The sequence below is a fragment of the Gracilinanus agilis genome, chromosome 4, assembly GCF_016433145.1.
Source record: "Gracilinanus agilis isolate LMUSP501 chromosome 4, AgileGrace, whole genome shotgun sequence".
NCBI classification, from domain to species: Eukaryota; Metazoa; Chordata; class Mammalia; order Didelphimorphia; family Didelphidae; genus Gracilinanus; species Gracilinanus agilis.
Window position 1 is genome coordinate 255,416,077 of NC_058133.1, and position 27,167 is coordinate 255,443,243.

Genomic DNA, 27,167 nt, shown 5'->3' on the forward strand with positions numbered 1-27,167 from the left:
ATGTCCAATATGTCCATCTGTTTGTCCTAGTTACTGAAGGCACCCTTCCTTCAGGTCAAGACAACTTGCCAGCTGGCCAGTAGAAGTAGCTCAATTGTGCCCCCATGCCTCCTCCCTCAAGCCTCCCTCAAACCTCAGCCCAAGGGAGTTGTGTCAGAAGGGAAAGATCATGGAGAGGGCAAATATGAATATGGATCAAGTAGTAAGTGGTTGTGATTACAGGAAGGAGAGTACCATGTGAAGGGGAGAAAAATTGTCGTTATAGAATAGGTATGATTGTGGGAGAGAGGAAGCAGGTAAGCATAGCGGAATGGAAATCTATCAACATCAGCAAGGAATGTGTAGGAGGAATAAATGGGTTTCCGAATGAGCATACATAGGGAAAGTGAGTATGTGCCTATAAAAGTACAAAGAATACAGAGCTGGCTAAGCAGAACACTTGCAAATGGGGGCACTGGTAAAAGCTCACATGACCATGAGAACATGAAATGCACACAGAACCATGAGCATCTATGAGAGCATACATGTGATGCTGAACATAGAGGAAAGGACTAAAGCTGTGATTTTATTGGTATTGGGGATTCTCCAGTAAGAAAACTCTATCACTGTGGAGTGGCACCCTCTCTCTAACTTATGGTCTTAGAATGTTACTGAGAGGGTAAACCACTTGCCCAGTGTCACAAGCTAGGATGTGTCAGAGTCAAGTCTTGAACTTGGGTCTTCCTGGTCTAAAGGTCAATGGCCTTAGGCACATTATCGCATTGCTTCTCTGATTTGTTAGACATCTCTAACTACAATGATCCTTCATTTGCTCATGTCACCCTGAAATTTCCTATGTGTTTATAATACTCTAACTTGTATTAAAATTGATTGTTGATATGTCTAATCTCCTCTACTAGACTATAAGCTCCACAAGGACAGGGACTAAGGATTTTTTTTTCATCTTTCTCTGTGCCTAGCACATATTAAGTCCTTAAAATACATTTGCTGAATTGAATGCAAACCAAGTACATTTATGAGCAAAGGTGTGTGGGGAGGGTCCATATGCAATGTTGAACATGGCAAAAACAAACCAGAGGCAAGGAGCAAGTAAGCCTGGGCAAGGAAAAAGAGAGCATGGGTAAGGGAAAAGGGTAAATGGAACAGCCTAAAGGTATATGGAGGGAGCATGGAAAAGAATGAGAGAGAGTGCAAGGGTGCTAAGTTTAGCATTGGAATGGCCAAACACTGGAGAAAACAATGGAAAAAGGAGAAAAAAAAACCACATGTTTAGAATCGGGAGAACTGTGAATGTACCTTGCATGTGGGAGGAGGGTTCCAGAGGACACATTAAGTATGAATTAGATGAGCTAAGTGGATGTGAGATGGAATTAGTGTGAGTCACAAGAAGACAGGAGATGGCAGTGATGAGGATGTATACATCAAGAAATGACTGAGAGCAATTAGAGTTGAGGTAATAAAGCTAAGACATGAAGATGTGTGAGTATGAGGAAAGAGGCTTGCTTCCCAGACTACTGGAAAGAAACCCAAGCTAGGAGAGACAGGTAGACAGCAGTGGGATCAGAAAACCCATTTCTGTCCCCTGGGGATGAAGTCTTCTCCCCAAGGTCCTCCAAATCTTTCCCCACTTCCCTCTCCCCAACCCTCACCTGCTTCCCTTCCCCACTTCCCACCACCCCAAAGCCCTCATCTGTTTCCCTTCCCTTCATTCCCACTCCTTCACTTATAGAGCAAATGGACCCGACTCCCATCACAGCTGAGCCGGTCAGGTGGCTCAGAGGTACCCCGAGGAAGGCCCCCTGAAGGATCTGGGGGAGTCGGGGGGTGACGCCGTGAACGAAGCTGCTGCCGAGACTGGAGCTGATGTCGAAGTTCAGAGACACGTTCCTCTTTCTAGTGACGGAAATACAAGAGCAAAAGGGAAAGAGATAATAAGGAGTAGGGAGAGAATGTTGAAGCAGGAGAGAAGATGTAGGAAAAAAACAGGAGAGGGAATTGAGAAAGGGGAAAATAGGGTGTAGTGGGGGAGATACCAGGAGAATGGCAAGAGATGGAAAAAGAAAGAAATGGATGGAAGGAGGAAAGGTAAGAAAAGAAAGTTTCAATATATTTATAAACTCCTCAATTCTTGATCCCAAGATTATCTGTCCCTCAGAATCACAAGCTGACCTTCCCTTAGACTCCTCTACCCACCTCAGCAATGATCTTCTCTAGCTCCCGGTTCTCTTTCTCTAGGAGTCGTGATTTCTCTTCCTCATTATTATTAGTAGATGAACCTGTCTTCATGGTGTCTTGGGCCTCAGACTGCCACTCCCCTCGGGTGATCAACCTCCGCATCTGAAAGCAATTTGTACAGAAAGGAAGGAACAAAACAATCAGCTAAGTCTAATGGCAAAAGTAGGAAGGGAAGGAAAACGAAAAAAAAAAACTTAGTGGACAAAGATGGCAGCACAGGGACAATCTGGGAAGTGGGAATGTTAGAGGCAAAGAGTAAAACAGAAAAAGTCTAAAAGTATGTAGAGGGGGGGAAGGAACTCATGGATTATGAGTAGGGATAGAACACAAGGGGAATAGGAAGGAGGATTAAGGAAAAGACAAAGGAACAGAGACAGAGCCAGGAAGGAATCGGAAAACAAAGATAAATCCAGAATAAGGAAAGGGAATGAATTAAGAAAAACTGCTTCCTCCTATCCCAAAGCCTCACCTTGGGCACAAAAAGCACAACTAGGGTAATGTAGGAAGAAAATACAATGGCAAGAGAAGCAAAAGCAAAAGCGGCATCCTGTTGACTGGATAGGATCATAGTAACTGGGGCAGTGATGAGACACAGGACCTGAAAAGGAAAATAAGAGATTGAAGCCACTAGGAATTTTAGCATCCAATAAGAGGTGGGACAAAAGCCCTCCCTCCCTAATTCTTACCTCAATGCCAGTTCAGGAAGCTACTGAGAGCAGCATGCTGTTGTTGGCCATCTCATTGGACATAACCCTTGTCAGGGATCACGTTTTCAGGGATCATGGTCACCAATGATTTGGAGATAAACTCCAAAGAAATTCATCCCACCAAACATTTCCCCGGGCAGCTGGATAGCTCAGTGGATTGAGAGCCAGGCCTAGAGACTGGAGGTCCTAGGTTCAAGTCCAGCCTCGGACACTTCCAGCTGTGTGACCTTGGGCAAGTCACTTGACCCCTATTGCCCACCCTTACCACTCCTGGGCCAAGGATGGTACCTAGCCCGGATGAAAAAAGGAGGAGGGTTGGGCATGGGGCTAGCAACCCCACCCTGTAAAAACTACACCTGCTAAAGAAACTGCAACCTAAAGTAGGGGCAGCTGGGCTAGCTCAGTGGATTGAGAGCCAGGCCTAGAGACGAAAGGTCCTAGGTTCAAGTCCGGGCTCAGACACTTCCCAGCTGGGTGACCCTGAGCAACTGTGTGTCCCACTGCTTACAGGTTGTGGCCCTATGCTCCTAGAATGGAGTCCCAGGATAAAAAAAAAAAAAATCATTTCCCCAATCCTGAACAATCTCTTCCTCCCTTCTACTGTCTCAGAAGTGTGAATATAGCTAATAGGCAATATAATATCATCTACACATACTTTTGGTATTCTCCATCTGCCTCAGAAGTGAAAAGACATTTAATTTCATTCATCAACAACTTCTTAAGTGACCACTGTGAACAAAGCACAGAGGCAGAACAGAATCCATTTCTTTTTAACTTACTATGAATCTTAGCCAGAGCCATAAGGGTGGTGTGACTACAGCTTTTATCTAGGGAACTAACAACAAAAGGTAAACTTCCAGTCTGTCAACCAGCTCAATCCATCACCCAGTCCAAGATCACTCATCCCAAAGTCTCCTACAGGTGGCACTGGTCTACTATTATGTCTCCTCTGCAATTCTTCCTAAGATTGGGGAAAAGGTGATAGTGGGGTATATGGAAAGGTCAGGGGCTTTTCCATGTCTTAGAAGCATGGATCAGGCTCCCTGAGGGACAAATCAACTCTTTCCCCAGCATGACTGAACCTAGAGAAAACTGTGTCACCTCCCTCCCTCCCCATTTTCACCCTCCCCCCTTTCCCCACCTTCCTATCTACTCTAAATGAATTTGCTCTAGTATCACAAATTCCTGATTATGGCTCTGATCTTAGGCTTCACCACCTTATTGTTGTCAGACCCTCCATTTCTGGACCCTGAGATAATCTACCCATATGTAGCCAGTCACAGGCCCTAGTTTCAAAGATCACATCAAAGTGGCTCACCGCCACATTGTAGATTGCCATGCCAACAGCACGATGGTCATTGATTTTCTCAGTGGAGACACTCTTGGTCTCATAAGCAAGGAAAATCCCGAGCAGCAGCAACAGTCCCTTGTACCCATAGAAGATGCCTAAGGGATTAAAAAAAAAGGAGTCACATGGAAAAAATTGATCTTCACTCTTTACCAAGACCTATGCTTTCTTCAATCCCCTCTATTTCCCTGATCTTTTGCTAACTGCCATCTCTTATAATAGCTCCATAATTTATCATTAAAGTTAAGTGACCTATTTAATAGCCTCTCTTATCCAGTAGCACCACCAATCTTTTTCTCCCTCCCACACCAACCTCACCTCCCACTCATCTTCCCCAGACCACATCTTTTCCCCTTATAAGGCACTATCCTTTGAATATAAGATGATACTGCTGGTCTCTTTTCAGCAGGTCTTTTTTTCCCCTAGTAATAATGATGGACTGAATACTGAATACTGAACTGTACCTACTGGCTTACCTAGGGTAGGTAACAATAAACATGGTGTATGTATAAGAGGACTTTCCAAGGTTAAGGATGAAGTCTGTGACCACAGAATACAGAAAAACTAACTAAATGAAAGGAGAAGGAAGCCTATGACTTGCCAATTACAGATGGTAGATACTTATGGATAAGGTAGTCTCAGTTTATTCCTTTGCCACTACAAAAATCTGATTCATATCTTTATCTTTGAGTTTCAGTTCCTTGTAGACAAAGACAAACTTTCTTCCATTCTTGGAAAAGCTTTTATCATATGAAGTACTTTCATGGGAGACGTGCAGTCCAAGTTGTCGAAAATGTTAAAATTTTCAGCATCCTGCCCCAAGTGCATCCTACCCATGTCCCCCTAACCCCCCCTTCCTATTCCTGTCCTCCTCCCTTCTCTTTTCATCTCCAGATCCCCCATTCCTCACCCACCGAGCCAAGTATTCATCTTCTTGGAGCTGCAGTGCTCCAGCTGGGGTAGAATGGAGATATCAATATCTTGCTTTGGCTCTTCCTTGGTGAAAGACTATAGGGAAAAATGGGACCATAGATACAAAGACTGCCAACTTTCACATTCTACTTCCTATCTAGGATCTGGTCTCCAACTTCTCCCCTTTCCCCAAGTAAGTTATCCTCCATATCAGTGACTCCCATTCAATAATATCCCCAGTTCCCATTCTCTATCCATGATCTTTCCTTCTCCATCCCCATCCCCAAATCCCAGCTTCCCACTTTTGAGAGCATTGCTTCCTCAAAAGTACCCTGCTTAATTACTATCTACATAATACCTTTGGTCCTCCCTCCCACCTTTAAACTGTATAATTAATAAGTCTTTGACAGAGCTCCTTCTAATGTCTAGTAGTCACTAGAAAGCTATCTCTACTGTAGTCTTCTGGACTAATTTCTAACAAAATCAATACCTTCATGATTGCCCTCAGCCCCTTCAGTTGTAATTCCATAGCATTTAAGTGTACCTCAATAGTTCGGTGTAAGGGATCCACAATCTGCCAAATAGCCAATGTAAAAACATCCAGTCCCACCAGCAGCCCCACTGTAGCATAAAGTTTCCAGGATTCTAGAGTCTGGATCAAAGAGGACATGATAATTTTTACTAAAGAGTCTTGGATCCAACCATTCCCCATCTTCAGTACCACCAAAGGCCTAGCAATTATCCCTGAGGACGTTCAGTGGTTTGAGGCAGAGGATCAGGGGAGAGGGCAGATCAGCTCACCTTTCTTCTTTCCTTTTTCTCTTCCTTCTTTGTGAATACTGTGTGGACCCACCAGATCTTAGTGAACATGGAACCATAGCCCAGACTGAAGCCCAGGCCTAAAAGCCAGAGTCGAGCCTAAGGAAAGAAAAATAGTGTATGTGTACATTGTAAAAAATGGAGAGAAGGTGAGGGGCCCAAGAAAGTGAGGACTAAGGAAGAGACTTGAACAAAGAAGTTTAAGATGATGGAGCAATAGAGAATGGGAGACAGAGGAAGAAGAAGATTGAGAGAGAGATTGAGAAAGTACACACAAAGTATGAGGATTCAGATAAGAAAGACAGAGCTGTGGAGATGGGAGAGTGAACAGTACCAAGAAAATGGACTTGGGGTAGATTTGATAAAGTGTTCCCCATTCAGTGAGTCAGAATACAACATAGACTTCAGTAGAGCGCCATGGCAAGTAAACCTCTCCTCAGAAATATTTCCCTGAGCATACACTGCACCTTGAGCTCACTCCTCACCACATGTCCTGAAACTTTCTCTTGATCTTCTATCTCACTATCCCCAATTTCCAGTTTTCTGAACCCAATGTGATGCTCCCTCTTATCAGCTTTCAGTTGCTATCCTGAATCCTACACTATCAGGCCATTACCCTAGCAGGTTGCTTGTCCATGCATGTTTTTTTTTCTTCTCTCCACTGTATCCCCTACACATCCAAGTATCTAATGGTGACTTTGGAATCTTTTTTTTTTTTTTAACAGAATTTCATCCATGTAGGGAGCTCCCACTCTGGTTACTACCTTAACCAATATGAATGGCACCTGCTCTGAAACTTATAATTGCAGAATTGTCTGACATACTGAAGTTAATGGATTTGCCCAAGAATCACTTGCCCAAGTAAAACTTGAAAGCAAATCATACTGATTCTGAGGGCCATTCTTTGTTTACCATGCCATTCCCCGAAATTTATTGCAAAATGAAAAAGGTTTGGGAAAGACTTAAATATTCAGAGATAAGTATGGGATATATCACTAGATAGAGGAAAAGAATATGAAGAACAAAGTTGTAAAGAGAAAAGGGGGAAAAAAGAGAATAAAGCAACTTCCAAGATCAAGGCTTCTCACCTGACAGACGAAGGGAAAGTGGCCCTGTCTAATATGGTGGCCATCCAGCCCAAGTGGGAAAACAGCAGCCAGAGCCAAGGAGCAGCCCACAGCAGTCAAATTGTTCAAGTTTGGCTGTGAGTTCTGGATATACCTGGGAGGGAGAAGGATAAAAAGATCAATTACCCCTCTATGGATAAATCTAATCTTTCCCACTCAACACCACAGGTCTAAGCCCAGAAATAAGAGACCATGGAACCACAATAAAGCAGACTTTAGACTTCAGAGAAATCAGGTTAAGGGCAGATTAGTATTTGAATATAAAAGGAAATTTCTCTCCCTAATCCTAGGAAGGAAGAGTGGAAGGAAGCATGTTCACAACTGGGCAAAAGGTAGGGTTATACAGGACCTACCAATATCACCTTGAGTTTACACCTTGCCCAAGAACTATGAATGCCTCCAAGGGGGCATTTTCACCCCAGAGAGATAACTTGCAAGATAGGAAGAGACTTAGAACTTATATCCCTACTCTGATTTCCAGTGCTTACTTGAAAGTCAGTGAGCCAACACTAAGTGGCAGGAACTCTTGGGGTACATGGCTTTATGATGAGGCAAAGTTTTGTTTCTACCACAAACTCCATTTATGGGTAGACTGATGGGCCATAGCAATCATATGAGAGGTAGAAACAAAAAATAATAAAAATAATAATCAGAGAAAGGGGTAGGAAGAACCGACCGGACATGAGAGTTGTAGATGTTAAAGGACAGACAAACGATGGCCAGCACGATGCCCAAACTGGATAGTACTGAGACTGAGATAAAGAGCTTCTGGGACAGGAAGCGGAATGTCTTGATGACCAGAGTTTGGTCAGCTGGAGGAGACCCTCCTGGATTAAAGAAAGAAAAGGAAACAGAAAAGGAAACAAAATGAAAGAACATTAAAGGGAGAGGGATCTCAAGCAAATCCACACACACAAGTGAAATCCTAATCTCACTGAAGAAAGGAGAAAGACTGAAGACTGACGAAGAATACCTGTTTACAGGAACAAATATCTCTAATAGGTTTGGGAAAGATACCGAGTTTCATCACCAAAGTAGAATGTTAAGTTTTCATTTCTTAAGCAAAGGGAGTTATAGTATAGTGAAGGGAGCAGGATACAGCCATGATCAGGCAAAAAGGTGGACCAAAAAAAGTTTCTTCCAAGCTTGAATCAAAAAATCATCAAGTGAGAAAACTATAGAATCACAGAGCTAGAAAAATCCTCAAACATATAATTTAATACAGGGTCTGCTTTTCCATAGAAGACTTTCTAAACAATACTCAGAGTATCTAAAAATACCTTAAGGGGCACCACAAAATTCTTTCAAAGTTCTCAAAAAAAAAAAATCTTCACTTTAAATAAGACACACACACACAGAGTATATGTGTGTGTGTATATATATACACATACATACATATAACATTTATATATTTATACGTAAATATATAAGCATACAAATACTTAGGAGTGGAGGAAGTTGTATTTAAATAAAACAATAAGGTTCAGAAATACCAAAAAGAAAAAACATTAGGGATCGATAACCTAATTCAACAAGGTCTGATACTTGGCTAGCTCATCTTTCTCTTAAATGTCTTCAGGACAGAGACAATACATTTACACTCAAATGCCCACGTAAAGTTTCACACCTCTGAAATCCTTCTTTTTTTTTTTTAATTTTAAACCCTTAACTTCTGTGTACTGACTTATAGGTAGAAGAGTGGTAAGGGTAGGCAATGGGGGTCAAGTGACTTGCCCAGGGTCACACAGCTGGGAAGTGTCTGAGGCCAGATTTGAACCTAGGACCTCCCATCTCTAGGCCTGGCTCTCAATCCACTGAGCTACCCAGCTGCCCAGAAATCCTTCTTTTTTATCTAATTGTTATCTGTATTTTTATTTAAACTCATTTCCACATAAATGAAGAGTATTATGCAGCATTCTTCTCGTTAAAAACCCTTTATATTCTTGTTGGCAAAAATTATACTCCTCCTTAGCATTCTCTTCCACAGGATAAATATGCCAATTTATAACCTAAATTTTCATCTCAAGTCAGTTCAGGGGTTTAAATTATCTGGAATATTTCTATGGTAGCACCAGAATGTAGAATTGTAGAAGAAGAATAAAATATCAGATAAAGGTCTATAAAGAGTCTTAGATATTATTGAGACCAATTACCTTATTTTACAGACTGGAAATAAAGCACTATAAAGTTAAGTGTTTTGCCCAGTCATTCATCGAGCCAGTAGAAAAGAACACAAGTTATCTTATCCTCATGGTCTTTCCACTGTATCAGAAACTCTCAGTGTGGAAATCATTTCCTTCCTTTAAACCACCCATACCTATGGTGGTAGATGCCAATCCTACATTTTGATATACTTACTGCTAAAATCTCTCTCTTACTACTCCAGTCAATGATATGGCTATTAACTACTTAACCTCAACAGTTCTTCACGAAGATAAGAATCATTATCAATTCCCCTCTAATTTCCTGCTCTTAGGTCCTATGCTATAGGCTATTTCATGTCACAGTTCTCCATCAACATTAATGGCCTATTCTTTCTTCTTAGAAGGGCAAAGAGTATGAAAAATAAAGTCACAGAAGAAAACTATAGATGTTACTTACCAATCCACTTGTCAGCACCCAACCAGTGGAGATCATCCTTGGTGCTGTCATAGTAGCCAATCTGCATGTATTTTCCACCTGGGAGGAGGAAAAAAAAAGGGAAGTCACAAGAAAAATCTAGAAAACAAACCTGAATCCCCTTCTCTCCCCATTTCCTGGAAAGCCATACTGTCACTGTCTTTCATTTCTCTTTTATCTGACCCTACCAATGTCAAGAATCAAGGAATCCTAAAGATAGAAGGAATCTTGGGAGTGGTCATTTCATTTATCCCCATGAAAGCAATACAGCACACCTTAGCCAGCTCAGACAGATAAGAATCTCTCCTGACTTTAAAACTCTATAGGGAAGGATTGCTCCACAACTTTTCCCAGTTACCTATTCCAATGTCTCACACTCGTCTGTTCTAGGCCGCTTCTACAAGGACTACCTTATATCCCTTCCACCGTGGTTAAATATCTATTTCTTATCCTGGACACAAAGAGAAGGGGGTGGGGTAGGAAAAGAATCTTTTCAAAGAAGCTGAAGAAATAATTCTCTTTACCAAAGACTGGAGAGGTAAATTTGGAAAAGCCTATTGCCAATCCATATCAAGAAAACTCAATACAATACTGATTCATAAAATTAAAGAAATATCATATTTAAAAATCGAAGTGGTTGCTGGCATTAAAAAAGTTTTTTGATGAGTTCATTTAAATGGAAATGTTGTTTGAAATAATTAGATTCCTTTGTAAACTTAAAACATATGCTTACAGATAAAAATTCCTTGAAAGGAAGAGCTAAGATGAGAGTGAGAGTGGGGTGTGGATAGAGAAAATTTAATATAGGAGACTTGGCCATTTTAAGATCTATCAGAAATTAAGTTAAAGAATCTCTGAAATAGTAATATGTCATAGGAAAAATAGGTTTTAATTCAATTTACAAATATCTTTTTAGAGGCAAAGATATTACATCATAAAATGTGTTAATATATATGTATAGCGTACACATGTACATATATGCATATATAAGTAAGTTAGAAAAAGAGAGAGACACAGAAAGAAGGCAAAAGACAGAGAGACAAAGAGACAGAGAGAGATCAACTTTTAGGGTTGTTGCTTTCTTAATCCTGAGAAATGGAGATGATAAGCCAGAGCACAAGAGAAAAGAAAATGAGACAACCTTGTAATTTTTCTCAGTTTTCCATTTGACATCTCTCTCTCCGTTTGGTGTCTCCCTCTCCATTTAGGAGCCCTCCCACATCCCAGTTCTCCTCCCCACAAACCTTGCCCTCACCCTGCAGCTGTTCAATGAGAGTCCGTGCCATCCTAGAACCACTAGCATCAAATACCACATGGCCCTAAAGGGAGGAAATGGGGTAGGAGGAGGGAAGTGAGGAGGGATGAATAAAAAGAGGACAGGAAAAAAAAAAGAACAAATCAGGGACACTTTCATTTCTCATGTTTTCAATAAATGCTATTTATGGTATTTTCCTACATATAGGACACACCCCAGTTGTCAGTACCCTAGATTTTAAAACATCATTCCCCTAAAGAGATGAAGCTAAGCATCTATGACAGCAAATCACCTTCAAATTATAAGGAGCTCTAGAATCAGTTAAAAGACCTACAAATCTGGTCTTAACTTTGCCTTTAGTTAGCTGTATGATGCTGGGCAAGTCATAAACCTCTGTGGACTTCAATTTCCTCATCTATAAAATGAAGGCATTTGTGTAGATACTTTCTAAATTCTCTTCCAGCAATGAAAATTCTATGGTCCTGAGGAAATTTATGAAAAATAGATGGTAACCTGATAACAGATCTAAAGGAAATGGAATACACTCACTTTTATTATAATAATTTCCTTTTATAATAATAAGTAGCATTATATAGAGCTTTAAAGTCTAAGAAGGGTTATCTCATTTTATCCTCACAATTCTAGGAATTAGGCACTATGATTATCCCCATTTTACAGATGCAAAAACTGAGATGGGTGGCTTATTCAAGGTCTCATAATTATTAAAGCCTCTTAAGTCATTATTTTAATTCAGGTCCAGGTCTATCACTCTAATTGCTATACCATTTAGCTGCCTTTATATTGGGTATTTCTATAACTCCTTAAGATTCAGATAAGTGCCAAAAATTATTCTGAGGGCAAAGGAAGGTTAGGTACATGCAGTATAAGGATTCAAAGAAATCTATTCTGAATAAAAGTAACTGTGGATATGGAGGAGGGAAGGAAAATATTCTAAAGTATAAAAGTCTTTGAATGAGGGGAAAAAAACAGTGGAAAATAAAGGATGGAGAAATACTCACAGAAACTCCTTCAAAGGATGAAGAATTCATTGCCCTGTAGATCTGGTCTGTAATGGTCTGGTTATTGTAGTTAAAATCCTCTAGTCGCACCCCACCATTAGAATGGACACCACTGCCCCCTGATGTTTTGTTCAGTGCCAATGCCAAGGCCCAGATGGCATCATAAGCCAGGGGTGCCTCCTGAAAACCACCAGTCTCCTCAGCTTTCTTGCTCCCCAACCGCTGGGTCAGTTTTTGCACAAACTCCTGGGATGTCTGATGAAGGAAAGAATAAAGGAATAAATATACAGCATTCCCATTGGCATATCCAATTCCCATGATTCCTGCTACATTCCCCATTTAACTCCTATACGTATTAATTTAATATACAAATGAGGATCATAAGTCTAGAGCTAGAAGAAATTTCAATAGCCATGTAATCTAAAAACCATCATTTTAAAGATGAAGAAACTAAACTCCAAGGAGGCTAAAGTCACCCAGGGTCACATAGGTAGGAAGGATTTGACCCCAAGTCTTCTGACCCCAAAGCCCTTGCTCACTCCATCATACCATGCTTCGATTCTTGTTATATACATCATCTGTCTTGGCCAGTGTATCTGCCATAGCTTAAAAAACAAATACAGAGAGTGGGGGAATTTAGTCTTTTTAATTTACTTTGATTAGCATTTAGCAGAGAACCATATATAAGCAGATTAAATTCATAAGGACTTTGGTTTATTAAAGGTTAGCAAAGAGTGAAAATGAATGTGGATGGGGAAAAGGGGGAAATAAGCAGTTCAAGAGAGTTCTCCCTATATTGATACATGAACTTTCCTCAGAACTCATCAGTTTAAGGCCTAGGGATAAAGTGAAAAGAGAATCAGATTTGGAGTCAGAGTTCCCGAGTTTGAATTCTTGTTTTGCTACTTAGCCTCAGGAAAATTATTTACTTCCAGAAACTGATTACTCCTTAATAAAATGAATATTATTTGACCTCAAAGGTCCCTGCCAGCTTTAATTAAGTTCCATGCACACTTCTTTTTTGCCAAGACAAGGATATAAATTTTTATTTACTAGGAACTAATAGAAAACAATAAGCAAAACAAAATGCATAAAAACGAACAAGTCTACAGAGTACATATTTCTGTTCCTACCACCTAGCCAGAGATCAGTTCGGCTGGCACAGCTCACAGGAAGCCAGCTTTTTCCTCCCAAAATTTTCTTCACCTCATCCTTGTCTGGGTTAGATGTGTGAGAACGGATGCTAGACCAAAATACAAAAATTCCTGGCTCAAGATCGACTTGGCTTGGCACAGTTGCTAAAGCTGGTGGGATTCACAATCCCATCAAAAGCCAGCTGCTAGGCCTGATAGAATTCACGGTCCCTCCAAGAACCTGCTTCAAGGTCTAAGAGAATTCTCAATACCTCCCAGAATTTGCTTTCTAAACTTATTTTGGAATGCGAAGCCCTCTGGCCCTAGATGTTTCCTACATTTTCATTCTGTAGTCACTCTAAGTCCCCGCCGAAAGGCCCTTTCCTACATTACTTGGAAGAATTTTCCCCCTAGGATTCAAGCCATCTCACAGTGACCTGCCCCCATTTTTCCATCCTATTCAATATGCCTAAAGCCTGCTCAATAGGCAGTTCAAGCCAATTCTACTCTTTGCTAAAGCTAAATAACTTTACATTTTTTTCTAAGCTAGCAACCAAGCCTAGTCTTATTAGTAGCATTGTAGCCTCAGATGGTAAATGTCATCTTTCTCTAGAACCTATCCAAATGATAACAGCTTTCTCAAACAACCAGAAACAAATTCCCCATCATTTCCTATTTAAAAGTCGGAGCACCTTTTTTGAGAGGCCTATTAAATTCTCATTTCCTATCTGAGAATATTTGTAGTTAGCAGTTCATTTGCAGGGGAAGGGATGACTGACAGGTCCTTGAATTCAAAAAATGAAAAAGCCTTTCCTAGTTCAGTTAACTGGTCCTATCAACTTTCCTCAAATTCCCTTTGGTGATTCATTTTTCAGATCTCCCCATCTGAGCATTAGGGGCTTTCCAAATTCAAGCATTACTCCAAAGGGAAGAGAGGGAAGATAAAGAATTGAGGACAGCAGTATATATTCGTTCATTTCTGGATGGAATTATTTTCTGTAGCTGTTTCTTAGGGTGGCTTTTGGAATCTAGAGTCCTGGATTTAAAACTTGCCTCTCTCACTTATTATCTATGTGACCTTGAACAAATCTGTTTATCTCTCAAGGCCTCAGGAGTTCCTCACCTGTAAAATGAAAGGACTGAACTAGTTGGCCCCTGAGGTCCCCCTAGTTCTTAATATATAAACGGTCAACCCCCTCTCCTAAAAGTTATTCTTCAAAGCTTAGGTCAAATCTCATTACAATGAAGCATTCTCCAACTTCTTCAGCCCATATCAATTTTCTCCGTTCTCTGAACTCTCATAGCTTTAGTTGTAACACTCATATTGGCTCTTTTATATTGCCATGAATTATCACCATAAATGTTTTATGCATTTCATTGTGTTTCCCCAAATAGATTGTTTACTCCTAAAGGGCAAGGACCTTATCTTCTAAGCTCTCAGTAAATGTTTATTGAATCAATGTACATAAGAATATACAAAACAGATAAATTAGATGGTTTTTGCTTTTCAAAAAAAAAAGATTCATCAACTAACTCCCTTAGTTCTTTTAAGTATTTATTTATAAACCATTAACTGCTTACCATAAAAATTTAAAGGAAGTATTAGGAACCAAGCCAAATGACTATCAGTCAGAAAGGGTAAAACATCTAAGTAATATAAGTCCCTGGGAAAATAAAATCTGATTTATATCCAGCTTTTCAGGAACAGAACGAATGCCAAGCAAAGTACAGTTGTACATTCAAGGATCTAAGTTATTAACTCTGCAGCCCTCCCTTTACACTTCTCCAACTTCCTTTCATCTCCATGGTGACAGTCACCCCCCACCCTTTCAGTAGAACACTGAACATATTGAGAATTCAATTCCCCACCCCCACCCATCTCCAGAGCAACCACAACAGAGACAGTCCCTTCAATAAGTCCCATTCAAGCATTTTCAAAACAGGAAATTGTCCACATTCCCTAACGCTGACTCAGATCTGGTGGTCTCAGATCCACCTGCATGCTCTTGATTATAACCATCACACTCATATCTCTGACCCATTTTACAAACCTACTAGCTATCCAACCCCAAACACCCCTCACCATGTTAGAGATGCCACGAGTGTTCTCGGGGTTTAGCATGACAATCTCCGTGGTGACATGTCCCTCTACTGCTTCTGCCATCTCCTGCTCAGTACAGTTGATGGCTGGGTCCGGGGTTCTGAACCAGTTATCTGCATACCAGCCAATGAGGAACCAGACATATTTCTTCCCAAAGAGTCGCTCCTTGTAAACCTGAGTATAGAGAAGGGAGAGGCTAAGATTGGCTCAAATCCTAGATCATCCTCTTGAGAATAAGAGAAAAAAAGATGAGGTAAAATATGCCATATAGTAGTTTCAGGGGGAAAGAGAACAAGGGAGACCCAGAAATCCCCTCCTTAGAAGTCTCTCTTTAATATCCTCTATTGATCCATAGGACCCCTTAATGCCTCAACTGATTCATAGGACCCCAAAGGAAACTGAGAGAAATAGCAATGGTATTTGAAGAAATGAATGGTAGAAAAACTAAGAGATGGTAACCACTAGGCATCATAAAGGCATAAAAATGATGATATAAGAAATGAAGGCTTGATGTCTCCTCCCTGTCCACCCTCCCTCTTCAGAGTCCAGTTCCACCTCACAGAAAACTTTACGAGCTTCAGTTTCATAGAAAAGTCCCACGATGATTCGAGCATCCTGGCGCTGCAGAAGGAAGAGAGGCAGGGATCCTGAAAGAGGTCTGTGAGTGTCCCAAATTAATCTCCATATAATAAAAGTCTGATTGATATAAATTAAATTAGTGAAATGAACCATTCCCCTTCAGTACCAAGACCTAGATTTATTGTCACCCAAACTCAGACTTGCTCCACTACTCCCAAAATCAACTCTTGTCATCTTCACCAATTCCTGGGGCTCAGGCTTTCCCCAGACCTCTGTTTTATTCTTCTATCCTACCTTAAGGTTCTTGACTGGCACAGCTGGATCAGAAAAGAAGCTCTGGCGAAAAGTAATCTCAATTCCTGCTTCCTTCACTCGTTCCTCTAGATCATCCAAAGTCTGATACAGTGGGCAACAAACAATTGGGGGAAATATGAAGTATGCTTTGAGTAAGGACAAATTCAATACATGTTCTTAGAATAGCACTTTTGAATACTTTCTCCTACAAGATCTCTTTTAACCTAAATCAAAGCCATATGAGGTAGGGAAGGTCCAGGAAGATATTATGAATATGAGGAAATAGCTTTCAAACATACATAATGTCTATGTACAGGGCAGCTTCCTCACTCACCTCCTCACTTATTTAGTTACATCCTTGATGAAAACCAACGAGGAAAGGCAAAAGCCATAAGAGCTAGTTTAACACACATATACACATGCGCACGCACACACACATATTCATAAAAAGAATGGATTGGTCTCCTAAATTATTCATGGCAGAAGTCACGATGCCTCAAATTCCAGTTTCAAATTCTAGATGAGATTTGAGGGGGAAACTAGCTTAGAGTTGGCCAATAATCCCATTGTCTACCAACTACCAAGTTATATCAGTACCAAATTATCTTTCTGGAATCTGTAAGTTTTTCTGCTACCCTTTAATAATGAAAATATGCTTTCCCAAACTAATTATACTTAGATATGAAAACTGGAAGTCAGATAAAAAGAACAGATACTGAATTCATATGTGGCAATAGGGACCAAGGGGGCCAATAAGATTAGAGAGTGTCAGTTGGACCCTTAGGACAGAACTCATCAGATTTAAATCAGTAGGATGTAGAACAGGACCTTCTCCCACAATCAGGGGGCCATATTAGCAACAATGCCTACAGGTCATTGGAAAGACCATAAAAGTTAATGGGCAAATGTAAAGATGGACAAGAAAATCAGAATTATATCTAGAGTAACAAAAAGTAAGCAATGCCAAGAAGGAAAGTGGACACAGGTCCAAAATAATAGAGCTAGAGAGAAATATATATTCATGTTGATGGGTCTCCTCCTCAGATGTGAAAATATATCTCCTTTCTCTACCTCCTCCCTCCAGCCTCTCTCCTTCAATTCATTCTCTCAATATTTCTATTATCAGTGCCTATCTCTGTGTCTGTTTCACCCAAAGTGTATGATCATGGGGGAAGCTGGATAGTTCAGTGGATTGAGAGCCAGGCCTAGAGATGGGAGGTCCTAGGTTCAAATCTGGCCTCAGACACTTCCCAGCTATGTGACCCTGGGCAAGTCACTTGACCCCCATTGCCTACCCTTACTGCTCTTCCACCAAGGAGCCAATACACAGAAGTTAAGGGTTTAAAAAAACAAACAAACAAAAAAAAAAAACAAAGTGTATGATATCAGTGTATCTTTGTTCGCCTGTCTCCTTTTCTGTGAATTCAACCGTTTCTCCTTCACTTTCACAATCACACACACCAACTTTCTTCTTTCTGACTCTATTTGTACTTTTTTCTGTGTTTTTCTCCTATCTTTGAGTTTAGGAAGAACCTTCAAAAGATCTGAACAATTTTTGATCTTCTGATTTACAAGGTAAGAGCATAAAGAGGAGAATGACAGAACCCTAGGATTGGAGAGGTCAGCTATTGCATCTAAAAATTTATTTCTCTTTTTATGAACTTAACACAATACTTGGCACACAGTAAATGCTTAATAAATGCTTTTCCATTCATTCATTTACAATAGGAAAATGACCTTCATAAGATTCCTTCCCATTGTGGTTTAAATAGCTTTCTCCCATCTCTGACCCCAGTCTCCATATCCCTCACCGAAGTGAAGACTTCAGTGGTCTGCTGAATGGTGGCAATCTTCTTCCAGCCCCACTTTTCAAAGAGCTTCACCCGAGTAGGATTATGGAGGGTGGCTGATGGATGAGTTCGAAAGAAAGTAGGAAAACGCTGTCGATTTGACAGGGCTGGTGAGCTTGAACCATAAGAAAGCTGAAAGGGATGAGAGAGATACAATAAAACTTATTCAACATAGGCTATTAAGAGTTACTAGAAGTCAATCCATTCCTCTCCTCTCCTTCCTCCCGACTACTCATACAGATGTTCCTTTTGTGCTAAAACAGTAATATGGTAAGAGGTTACTCTCTTAATTATTCCTATAAAAATTTCACATATCTCCTCAAAATTGGGAAGTTTTCCCCAAGATCCAACTAATTCATTTGCTAGACAAATCAAGCAATTACCACTGTCTGAACATCCCATTGGGATACCAGTCAGAGTTGAAGATTCATAGATTTGGTCTTCAAGAGTCTGTGAATCAAGGACCACTCTCCCACAGTGCTCTCAAAAATACCCCCAAGCATTTATCCCCACAGCCAAAAAGTATGTCCCCTGCCTCTCAACTAAAACACTCTGCTAGGCTGAATTTCCTAGATAAAAACCCACACCACAGCTCACCACAATGAGGTTCCACATCCTTGCAGCCTCTGCTACAAGGGTGGAGACAGAGCTGCAGCCTGGCAAGAGGATGATCTTGATGGGATCGTTGTAGAGTAGCTCATATAAGTACTTGGTGGCTTGTCCAGGATCACACTGCATAATAACAGTAGGAAATCAGAGAGCAATCTTACTTTAGAACCCTCTTCTTCCCTTTACTTCCATTCATTTTTTGATTTAAGATACCATTATCCTCTATCCCTGCCCTGAGATTCTTTCCTTCATTACCCTTCTGTCCCTCTTCCTTCTCCAGATGTACTTGTCCATCATAGATTTTCCTCCCTTTTCTATCAAATAGCATCTTCCCATGCCATTTCTCCTTCCCCTTAACCATGACTCTATTTTCCTTTTTGCCCCTTTCTATTGATCTCCAGATACTCTCTCCTCCCTTCCTCAGACCTCTATGCCTTAAGGTTTTTCTATGAATAGAAAGAAATGAATAAGAATATAAACAGAATCCCCATAAGTCCCTACCCCATTTTAAATTTTTTCTTCCACACTTCATATTTTTTTTTCTTATCTCTTTTCAGGACTGGTAAGAGATAAGAGAAAAGGATAGGAGAAGGAACACCATGGGAATCTCAGCTATCCATCCCCCCTACTGTGTCCTGACATTTTGACTAGTACTTTAGAAAAGAGAAACAGTTGGGGGATGGAGGGAATCAGGGACCTTAAAAGGAACAAAAAGACAATAAATAGGGAGTTCAGACGAGAATGAAAGATACTTTGAGGTCTGGGAGAGGAAATTGATGGTAGAGGAAGGTGTGTAGGAGAGAGGAAGAGACAAAGGAAGGAGAAGGAATAATGAGAAAGAAAGGGAGTTAAAAAGAGCAAGTATAAGCCACAGGTCTCTTAGTATATATTCTCTTCACACTGCCTGACCTTTCAAAAGCTGCAGAAACCCAACAGGGGAGCAGGGGTATAAGGGAGATAGGCAGGAAACACAAGGGGCCTGGAGACAGTGAAACATAGGAGCAGGTAGAAAGGAAATAAAAGTGGCCTCCTGGAGATACCTCCTTCCCCACTGAGGTTTGATATTTGGGCCACTGTAGGAAATCAGGAAACCAGGGGGAACTAAAGGGAGGTTAGCACAAAGTGAAGTAACAACATTCAATATAAACTTGACACCCACCCCCCCTTGTCAAGGTCAGTTCTCAACAACATTCTGATGTGGGGTTTTTTCTCATCCCTCATTTTCTGGCATCTTCTTTGAGACTATTCTCTCTCAGGGACTTCCTTCTCCCAGATATCCATCATTTATCCCAGTTCCTTTCCTTGGCTCTCCCCAGTGCCAAATTCTGAGCCCCCTCAATGTTCCTCTAATTTTTTGCCCAAGGTAGAAGTTGTCATGAGTAATAACCTATGTTTATATATGAAACAGTATATATGAAAGTCCTTTCAAAAAAGAAAGCACTATGTAATATTACTGATCCCTGAGAGTGGGACATTCCTCTCTCTGTGTATCTGACTCTGACTCTGTCTCTCTCTCTCATTCCCTCATCTTTTTCTTCTTCTTTTTCACCTTTTCCTACACTTCCCCCCTTTCCCTTCTCTGTTCCACACCTGTTGGGGGAGAATGTATTTGGCTCATCATGGGCTAAGAGACTCATATGTTAACACTGCTCCCCTCCCCCGTAGACTACCTCTCCTCTCTGTTGCAGTGAATCTAGGTTTGCAGTCAGGGAAAACATTTTTCTTTCTCCCCTTCCCCCACTCTTCCATTTCTATTTTCTTCTCCAGCTCCAGCTCCCATGTCCCCCCATCTGCTTCCCCTACACCTCCAGGGAATCACCTGTCATGGTGGATGAATTTGAGCTCATAGTCAGGTCTCCCTCATCTCTCTGATCTCGTCTTAGAAGGGATCTTCCCGTATTCCATCCCTCACCATGATTCTTTGCTGTATCCAGTTATCTCCCTCTCTCTTTTCAAGAGGATTATTTTGCATCTCATGATCAGCATGACCTCTTCAAAGAAATTGTTCCTCTCTTTTTACATATCCTTCCCCTCTCCCAGTACTTTTTTTTTTTTTTTTTTACTTCTGTTGTATTAACTTGCTCTTTCCATGTATCCTAGGGTTATCTGATCATCTCAGGGGTTAGTTAAGAGTTGGTTTTATTATTCTTCTCCCGTCCCTACCTTGGCATTCCCCCTCACTCAAGTTGCCCTAAAGAACCATATCTCTGGGTTTACTTTGCTGCCCTAAAAAAACAGCAAAAGGTCAGCCTTAAAGGATATTACTAAGATAATTTCCACCCCTTGCACAGCATTTTCCTCCTACACCACATTCTCCTCCATACATCCCCAATACTTTCTTTGTATCTAGGATTACCTGTCATGGAGTATGCCTGGTCCATTAGAATGCCCCCTGAATTTCTCCCCAAATCCTTATTCTCAGAATCACATTTGCCCCACATTGTTGGGAAATGAGAGATTTTTCCTCTTGAAGGATAAACTTGTGTCCCTGTCCCTAGCTCTCTTCAAATACCATTTTTCTCTCAACTACATACTTCCTTACTGCTAAGAAAAATAATGATGACCTGTAGTCCATCACAATGATTAAGGGTTCTTCTCAATTCCAGTTCCCTGTCCCAACCCCTTCCTTTAATCTCACTTATATAGGGGATATCTTGGGGCAGTGAGTTTAAGTCTAGATTCTGCTCTGCAACTAGTTCCATTCCTACCTCATCTCCACACCCATTCTTTTTACCCCTGCATAACCCTATTTCCCCATATTTCCTCCCAAGAACCCCAGGGTCTATCTTGCTGTAACTGAGTTTCTAGTATATCCTTGGGTTTCCCCACCCCCATCCTGTTTGAATGGTTCTAGCTCTCGTTCTCCCTTATACCTTACTTATTTCTTCTCATACCCTAAATCACCCCAACCCCCACCTCGGGTTCCGACATCATAACAATTACCTTGATATTGTGTTAGCTCAGCTTGTACCCCTAAACCATTTCCCTCTCCAAGTCTCTCCTCCCCTCCCCCTCCTTCATATGCCATTTTCTCCCATGCCCCCTTACTCCCTGCATGAGAATTTATTTTGCATGAGATTATTTTGCTAGATAGATTACCTTGGACTCCTAGCTCCTCAAGATGATCCGAAGTCTCTCTCCACCCTCCTGTCCTCCGAAACTCCATACCCCCACATGGAAGAGGGGGCTGGGCTTGCCTCGTGATTCTAGAGGCTTGGTTTAAACCCCAGGTACATACATCCTCCAGTGCCCCCAGCCCAAATGCCACAGTCCCCTGCTTCCCCATCCCGGGGGGCTACCTTGCTGTCGTGGTGGATGAGCTTGAGCTCGTAGTCGGGCAGGATGTCCCTGCGGCTGTTCACGTCCTCCAGCGCCATCTCCACCGCCGGCTGGCAGGCCTGGCCCCCGGGCCAGCCCCCGCTCATGGGGAACAGCGCCCCGATATAGACCGCCCGCCGGCCTGAGGAGGGGGCTGAGGGGGCCCGGGGGTGCGGGTGAGGGTGCGGGAGCCCAGGCCGCGAGGGAGAGTGAGGGGCCCACACCGGAGCCACCCCCGCCACCAGCACCATCCCCACCAGCAGCGACCAACCCACCCTAAGGGAGGGAGACCCCGGGCCCATGACCAGCGGAGGGGGCTGTTGGGGGAAGGAGTGGGGAACCTCAGGAGGGACACTTTTTAGGGGGGGCTGCGGAGGAGAGACCGGGACTGAGGAGACGCCTCCATCCCGAATTTGGGAGAAAGGGGGGGAGGGGGGGACTAAGAGGGTCTGGTCTCCCTAAACCCCGGCCGCTCCCGTCGCAGTTGCCGCGAACTCTTCTATAGCCGACTGACTGAGCGAGGAAAGGAGGAGGGAGATATGGGGAGAGGGGAGGAGGGGGCAAGAGGCGGGGAGGGGGCGGGCTCTGACGTCACGGGCGGCGGCGCGGCCGCAGGGGGCGCGAGGGGCGGCGATTGAAAGGGAGGATGTGGGGCGGGAAAGGGAAGAAGAACTCTCTGGTCCAGAAGGGAGCTGGGAGCTGCTGCGTGCTGAGAGGGGAGAGGGGCAGCGAAGGCGGGGAGAGGAGTGAGGGCGGGGAGCACGTGAGAGAAGGTGAGGAAAGGACGTGGTGGGGCGCTAGAGGTGGGGGAGGGAAGGTGGATGGACTGAGGGGTAGGGGTGACGGAGAGGAGGGGGGGATGGGTGAAGAGTTGAAGAGAATGAGAAAGGGAAGAGGGAGGTAGAAGAGGAGAATGGAATGGGAGGCCAAGAACACAGAATGGGGAAAGGTTTAGGAGGAATGATTGAATGGAAAGGAAGGTTTGGAATAGAGAAGAGAGTTGGGGAAAGGATATTGGAGCAGTTAGCCGGTTAAGAAATGATGAGGGATGTTTTGGGGGGCAAAGAAATGGGATATTGGGAAAAGGACTTGTAGAGTTAGAGGAAGGAAATGAACAGGCTGTAGGAGTTTGGGAAGTAGTGGTATAAATTGATAAAGACAGTGTTGAGAAAGAATGAGTCAGGGGTCATTTGGGTTAGGAGAGCGTTTCAGTTAGGGTAGGGGCAAAGTTGGGTAAAAGGAAGAGGTCCGTTAAGAAAATGAACAGAGAAATGAAAGCTATCCTGCCCTCCTGTTGGTATCCTGACATTCAGCTGAACAGGATCAGGGAGCAGAAGTTAAGGGAAGGTAGGGACTCTGGAAGTGGGGGATGAGAGAATAGAATGGGAGTGGACACCACAGCCCAGAGAAAGAACTGGCAGAAATCAGGGAGAGCAAGAGGTGGCAAAGAGAGCAGAAGGAGGAAGGGACCTCACAGTCTAGGAAGGAGAAAGGGGAGGTAGTGCATTAAATGGAATATAGGTTTTCTGGTCTCACCTGTGTATGTGGTTCTCTTCACTGGCAGCAGGAAAGACGAGGATGCAGAGAAGAGTTATCACTGATGCCCAGCTTTCCCTGGCCCGATACCCATTACCCCCCCACACCTGTCCAAGTCGAGCACTTGGGAGAGCAGAACGCCTGAGTTTCTGGGAGGGGAGGGTGTCTGGGGATAAGAGCAAGTTGGGGCTGGAAGTCAGAACTTGTATTTTCTCAGTAGGAGAGCAGAGTTTGGGGAAGGAGAGCCAAAAGCTAAGGTTGCGTCAAGGAATAATGGACATCATGGAGATTTGGGCCCCAATGAGGAAGGTGAGGGGTTGAGGGGTTGGACCAGGATCTTAAGGGAAGGGAAAAAAGCCATCTATAAAGTTGGGGAAGCTGGGACAAAGAAAAGGATGCCTAGGTACTGGGAACCAAGGATTTAGAAACAGGAAGCCTGGTTCCTCAATGTAGAGTATAGGTTTGATAGAGTGGAAAAAATGGGGGGGGGGGGGAGTAGACCAAACACCAAAATTCTTTTAAGAAAGAAGCTAAGGGAGGAGACTTAAGGACCAAAAATCCTGAGTGGACAAAATACATTTACTATAAAATCCCCATCATCCTAGGTTATTCCCAAATATTGTGTTTCCTTCTCCCAAATCCCCTCCTAACCCAACCTCCCCATTTCAAATTTTGGAATAATTTTAAGTAGGACCTGAATCTTGGGGGGAGGGTGTATGTAGGAAATGTGATGGCTGAAAGGAAAAGATGGGGCCCAGGGAGCAGGAGGAAAGAATCTTAAAGTATAAAGAGAAACTCAGAGAGAAACAGTAAGATTATGGAGAAAACAATGGAAAATGTATATCACAAGAGTTAGGTGAGACATATTGAGATAGAGAGAAAAGTTGAGGGTCAAAGATGAGGAGTAAAGAAAAAGAAAAATGATAAAAGAAGCCAAGGGGTGGACAAAGAGTAAGAGAAGCAAAGTTATAATTAGAGGAATTGATGTTGGGTTATCGAAAGAGGGAAGAGAATATTATTTCTGACCCCACCATTCATTCTTCCTAGCATATAGATCTTCCCTATCTATCTCCACCCAATCCTACTTAAGACCTGTCTCCTAAAAATTGTCATTAGATATACCCAAGTGCTTATTCCCCTCACCCTGGCAGGAGGGCTTCGGGGTGTCCCACTGTCCCCGGGCACAGATGCTTCGGGAACTGCCCACTAGATGGAAACCAGGGTCGCATCTGAAATCCACCCAGGCACCATCCAGGGCTGGACGGTTCCCGCCCCTGAGGAAAGCTGTCCCATTATCCAGAGTCAGATAAGACTTGGAACAGGTACGTACTGTAAAGAAACAGGGAAAGAAAAAAAGAGATGCAAGTATATTCTATGTACATGTATATGTAAATGTATATACTTTTTGCATATATGTATATACTATATATAGTGAACTTTGTCCTTTGATACATATATCATATGTATCTCCTTTGATATATGTAACAAGGAAGAAAGCTCTTTCGTTTCAATGACGGGAAGGAAGGTAGGGTGGGGATAGGAAGGCATGAACATGATGCTTTACAAGTAAGGGGTGGGGGAGGAAAAACAAAATCCCAAAAGAAAAAGAACCCAAGATCTGTAGGCACATCAGAGAGAGGCCCTTTCAAATAGTGATTCATTTATTAAACACTTAAGTACCTATTTGAACAGTGGACTATACCAGGTCCTTATGAGAACAGGAAAGATAAAATATATTTTTGTCCTCAAGAAGTTTAGTTGGTTATAACAGTTAAAATTCAGTTGTACAATACTAATCAAATATGCTTACTAAATTATGGATAATGCCAATAATTTTTGTTTTGAATATTGATGAATATTACTTTTATATGTAGTAGACTTTTCTATAGTTTACTTAATCTAGTATTAAAATCCAGTTCATAGAATCACAGCTTCAGATCTGGAAGGAACCATAGGAGTGATCTAGTCCAGTGCCTTATTTTATGGATAGGGAAACTAAAGGCTAATGAGCTTAAGAGGATTGCTCAGAGTAGCACTGCTGGCAAGTGGCAGTCCAGGTTTGAACCCAAGTACTCTAATCCTCAGCCCAAGATGCTTTCTACTGACCCATGATGCAGTAAACATATGTGGCTACATTAAGAAATGGGAGTGGTCAAGAGTGTGATGGGGTGGTATGGATAAATCAGCCTGGGATTTATTTTTGTTAGGTGCCATCAATAATCATCAAAATAAAATAACAAGAACTCAATTAGTTATAGCCATAATGGACTATGTGGAGAGTATGGAAAAAATGCTTTAGGCTGATGACTTCATTATATTACTAACAGTAGTAGCACAGCTCTATAAATATTTATTTCATATAATTTTAGGTCCTTACTTTCAAGACTGCAATGCCAAGGGGTTTGGGTGAAAGGAGGAAGGAGAAGGATCCCTTAAGGCAAAGGAAGGGCAAAAGGAGCCATTGCAAGTTTACTCACCACACCGGCTTGGCATGTCCATATCTGTCCAAGAACCATTGGAGAGACACTTGCGAACCTTGGGCCCCACAACCTCACGATCCCCCCGGCATACATACTCAATTTCATAGTCAACAGGCAGGAAGTTGATTGCCCGAACCTGATCTCGGGTCAGGCCCCTGTAGCGGATCCCCCCTTCCCATGGTGGGTGTATGATTTGGCAGCCTGTCAGAAGTGTAGGGGAAAGGGAAAAGGTAGTCAAATTTAAAGAAATGTGATGTAAGAGAGCAAGGATCAATGAGATGTCACAAGGGAACAGAGGGAGGGGTGGGAGTGGTGTTAAAGGTTAGGAAGAGAGCGGCCAGAGGGAAGACAAGAGCAGAATGGCTGAGACTATGATTTGGGAAGATAACAAGAAGCCAATAGGATCAAGAAAAGAATTGGGGGACGTGGAGGAGGGGGGTGTTCAAAGAGGGTGGGGAAAGGAAATGGAGTATAGTAAAGAGGGAAAGGATAAAATGGGTTGTCCAAGCTAAGTTAAAATGAAAGAAAGATGGACTAAGTTTAGATAGTGGATGTGAAAGCATGGAAACGGGGAAATGAAAGTGGGAGTGGTCAGGTATGGAGAGATTTTAGAGAAAGGTGCACCTTCGGAGGTTGTGTTGGAGTTCTGGGCCCCATCAGAACCCAAGGGAAGGAGGAGATGCAGTAGCAGCAGCAGCATCTGGATAAGAGGCACCCGGGTTAGGACAGAACTGAACCTCGCTAGAGCGGACCAGACGGGATGCGGTTCTGTCTTTCATTCCCCTCCTAGGTTCTACAGTGTTTCCCTGGCTGCTGCTTGATTCAGCATCGGGACGTGTGGACAGCGCCCCGTGGAGGAGGCAGAGGCGGAGCACCGCGCCAAGTCGGGATGAGGGGGAGGAGAAGAGATTATGTCCCCTCCCTCTTCCTCCTTTCCTAGGTACCCCACATCCTTTTGGGACTCTACCTTATCATTATCACCCGGTGCCCCATCGTCCCCCTCCTCGGGAGTCCATTTCCCCCTTTCGTTTGGTAAAAGGCATCTCCCACCTCCCCTTTTCCTCCTTTTCCTCCTTCTCCGCACCATTCGTCCCCTACCTCATTTACCACCTTCCTTCAGGCCTCTTATTACCCACTTTCTAGCCCTATACCCACCACCACCACCACCACAACCCGGCCTTCTCGTATTTCCTTCCATTCCTGCTCCCCTTCCCCGTTCTTTTCCT

The 27,167-nt window shown here is 42.5% G+C and overlaps 2 protein-coding genes across 3 annotated transcripts; both read right to left on the reverse strand.

The window, feature by feature from the left end:
* Positions 1–1,719: 1,719 nt before the first annotated feature.
* On the reverse strand, positions 1,720–24,682 carry GABBR1 (gamma-aminobutyric acid type B receptor subunit 1). 2 transcript variants are annotated; one of them, XM_044673611.1, is made up of 20 exons: positions 24,605–24,682; positions 23,462–23,482; positions 21,907–22,079; positions 18,596–18,730; positions 17,960–18,130; positions 16,149–16,250; positions 15,831–15,896; positions 15,258–15,449; positions 12,042–12,296; positions 11,023–11,086; positions 9,750–9,827; positions 7,825–7,975; positions 7,110–7,242; positions 6,004–6,120; positions 5,747–5,854; positions 5,205–5,298; positions 4,261–4,388; positions 2,705–2,833; positions 2,194–2,337; positions 1,720–1,893 (listed from the first exon to the last, which is right to left on the reverse strand). In XM_044673611.1, the coding sequence occupies exons 3-20, from the start codon at positions 22,030–22,032 to the stop codon at positions 1,720–1,722; spliced, it is 2,367 nt and encodes a 788-aa protein (XP_044529546.1). In that variant the 5' UTR covers positions 22,033–22,079; positions 23,462–23,482; positions 24,605–24,682. The 2 variants fall into 2 exon arrangements, with proteins under 2 accessions (XP_044529546.1, XP_044529547.1); XM_044673612.1 differs by lacking the exons at positions 23,462–23,482; positions 24,605–24,682 and having other exon boundaries at positions 21,907–22,458.
* On the reverse strand, positions 22,425–27,167 carry LOC123246345 (gamma-aminobutyric acid type B receptor subunit 1-like). The gene is made up of 5 exons (XM_044675254.1): positions 26,566–27,167; positions 25,939–26,142; positions 24,584–24,790; positions 23,462–23,627; positions 22,425–22,722 (listed from the first exon to the last, which is right to left on the reverse strand). Exons 1-5 carry the CDS (start codon positions 26,639–26,641, stop codon positions 22,425–22,427), a joined length of 951 nt encoding a protein of 316 aa, XP_044531189.1. The 5' UTR covers positions 26,642–27,167.

Bases quoted from the DNA above. Each gene is read 5' to 3' on its own strand.
- GABBR1 (XM_044673612.1), bottom strand. From the start codon at position 22,227: ATGGGCCCGGGGTCTCCCTCCCTTAGGGTGGGTTGGTCGCTGCTGGTG. The intron at 5,299-5,746 runs GTACACTTAAAT...TTTTCCCTATAG, and splicing joins CCTTACACCGAACTATTGAG to TCTTTCACCAAGGAAGAGCC. The intron at 4,389-5,204 runs GTGGGTGAGGAA...TTAATCCCTTAG, and splicing joins GAAGATGAATACTTGGCTCG to GCATCTTCTATGGGTACAAG.
- LOC123246345 (XM_044675254.1), bottom strand. From the start codon at position 26,641: ATGCTGCTGCTGCTACTGCATCTCCTCCTTCCCTTGGGTTCTGATGGG. The intron at 26,143-26,565 runs GTGCACCTTTCT...CACTTCTGACAG, and splicing joins CTCCAACACAACCTCCGAAG to GCTGCCAAATCATACACCCA. The intron at 22,723-23,461 runs GTGAGACCAGAA...CCCCACCTCTAG, and splicing joins GAAGAGAACCACATACACAG to CGCCCCACCACGTCCTTTCC.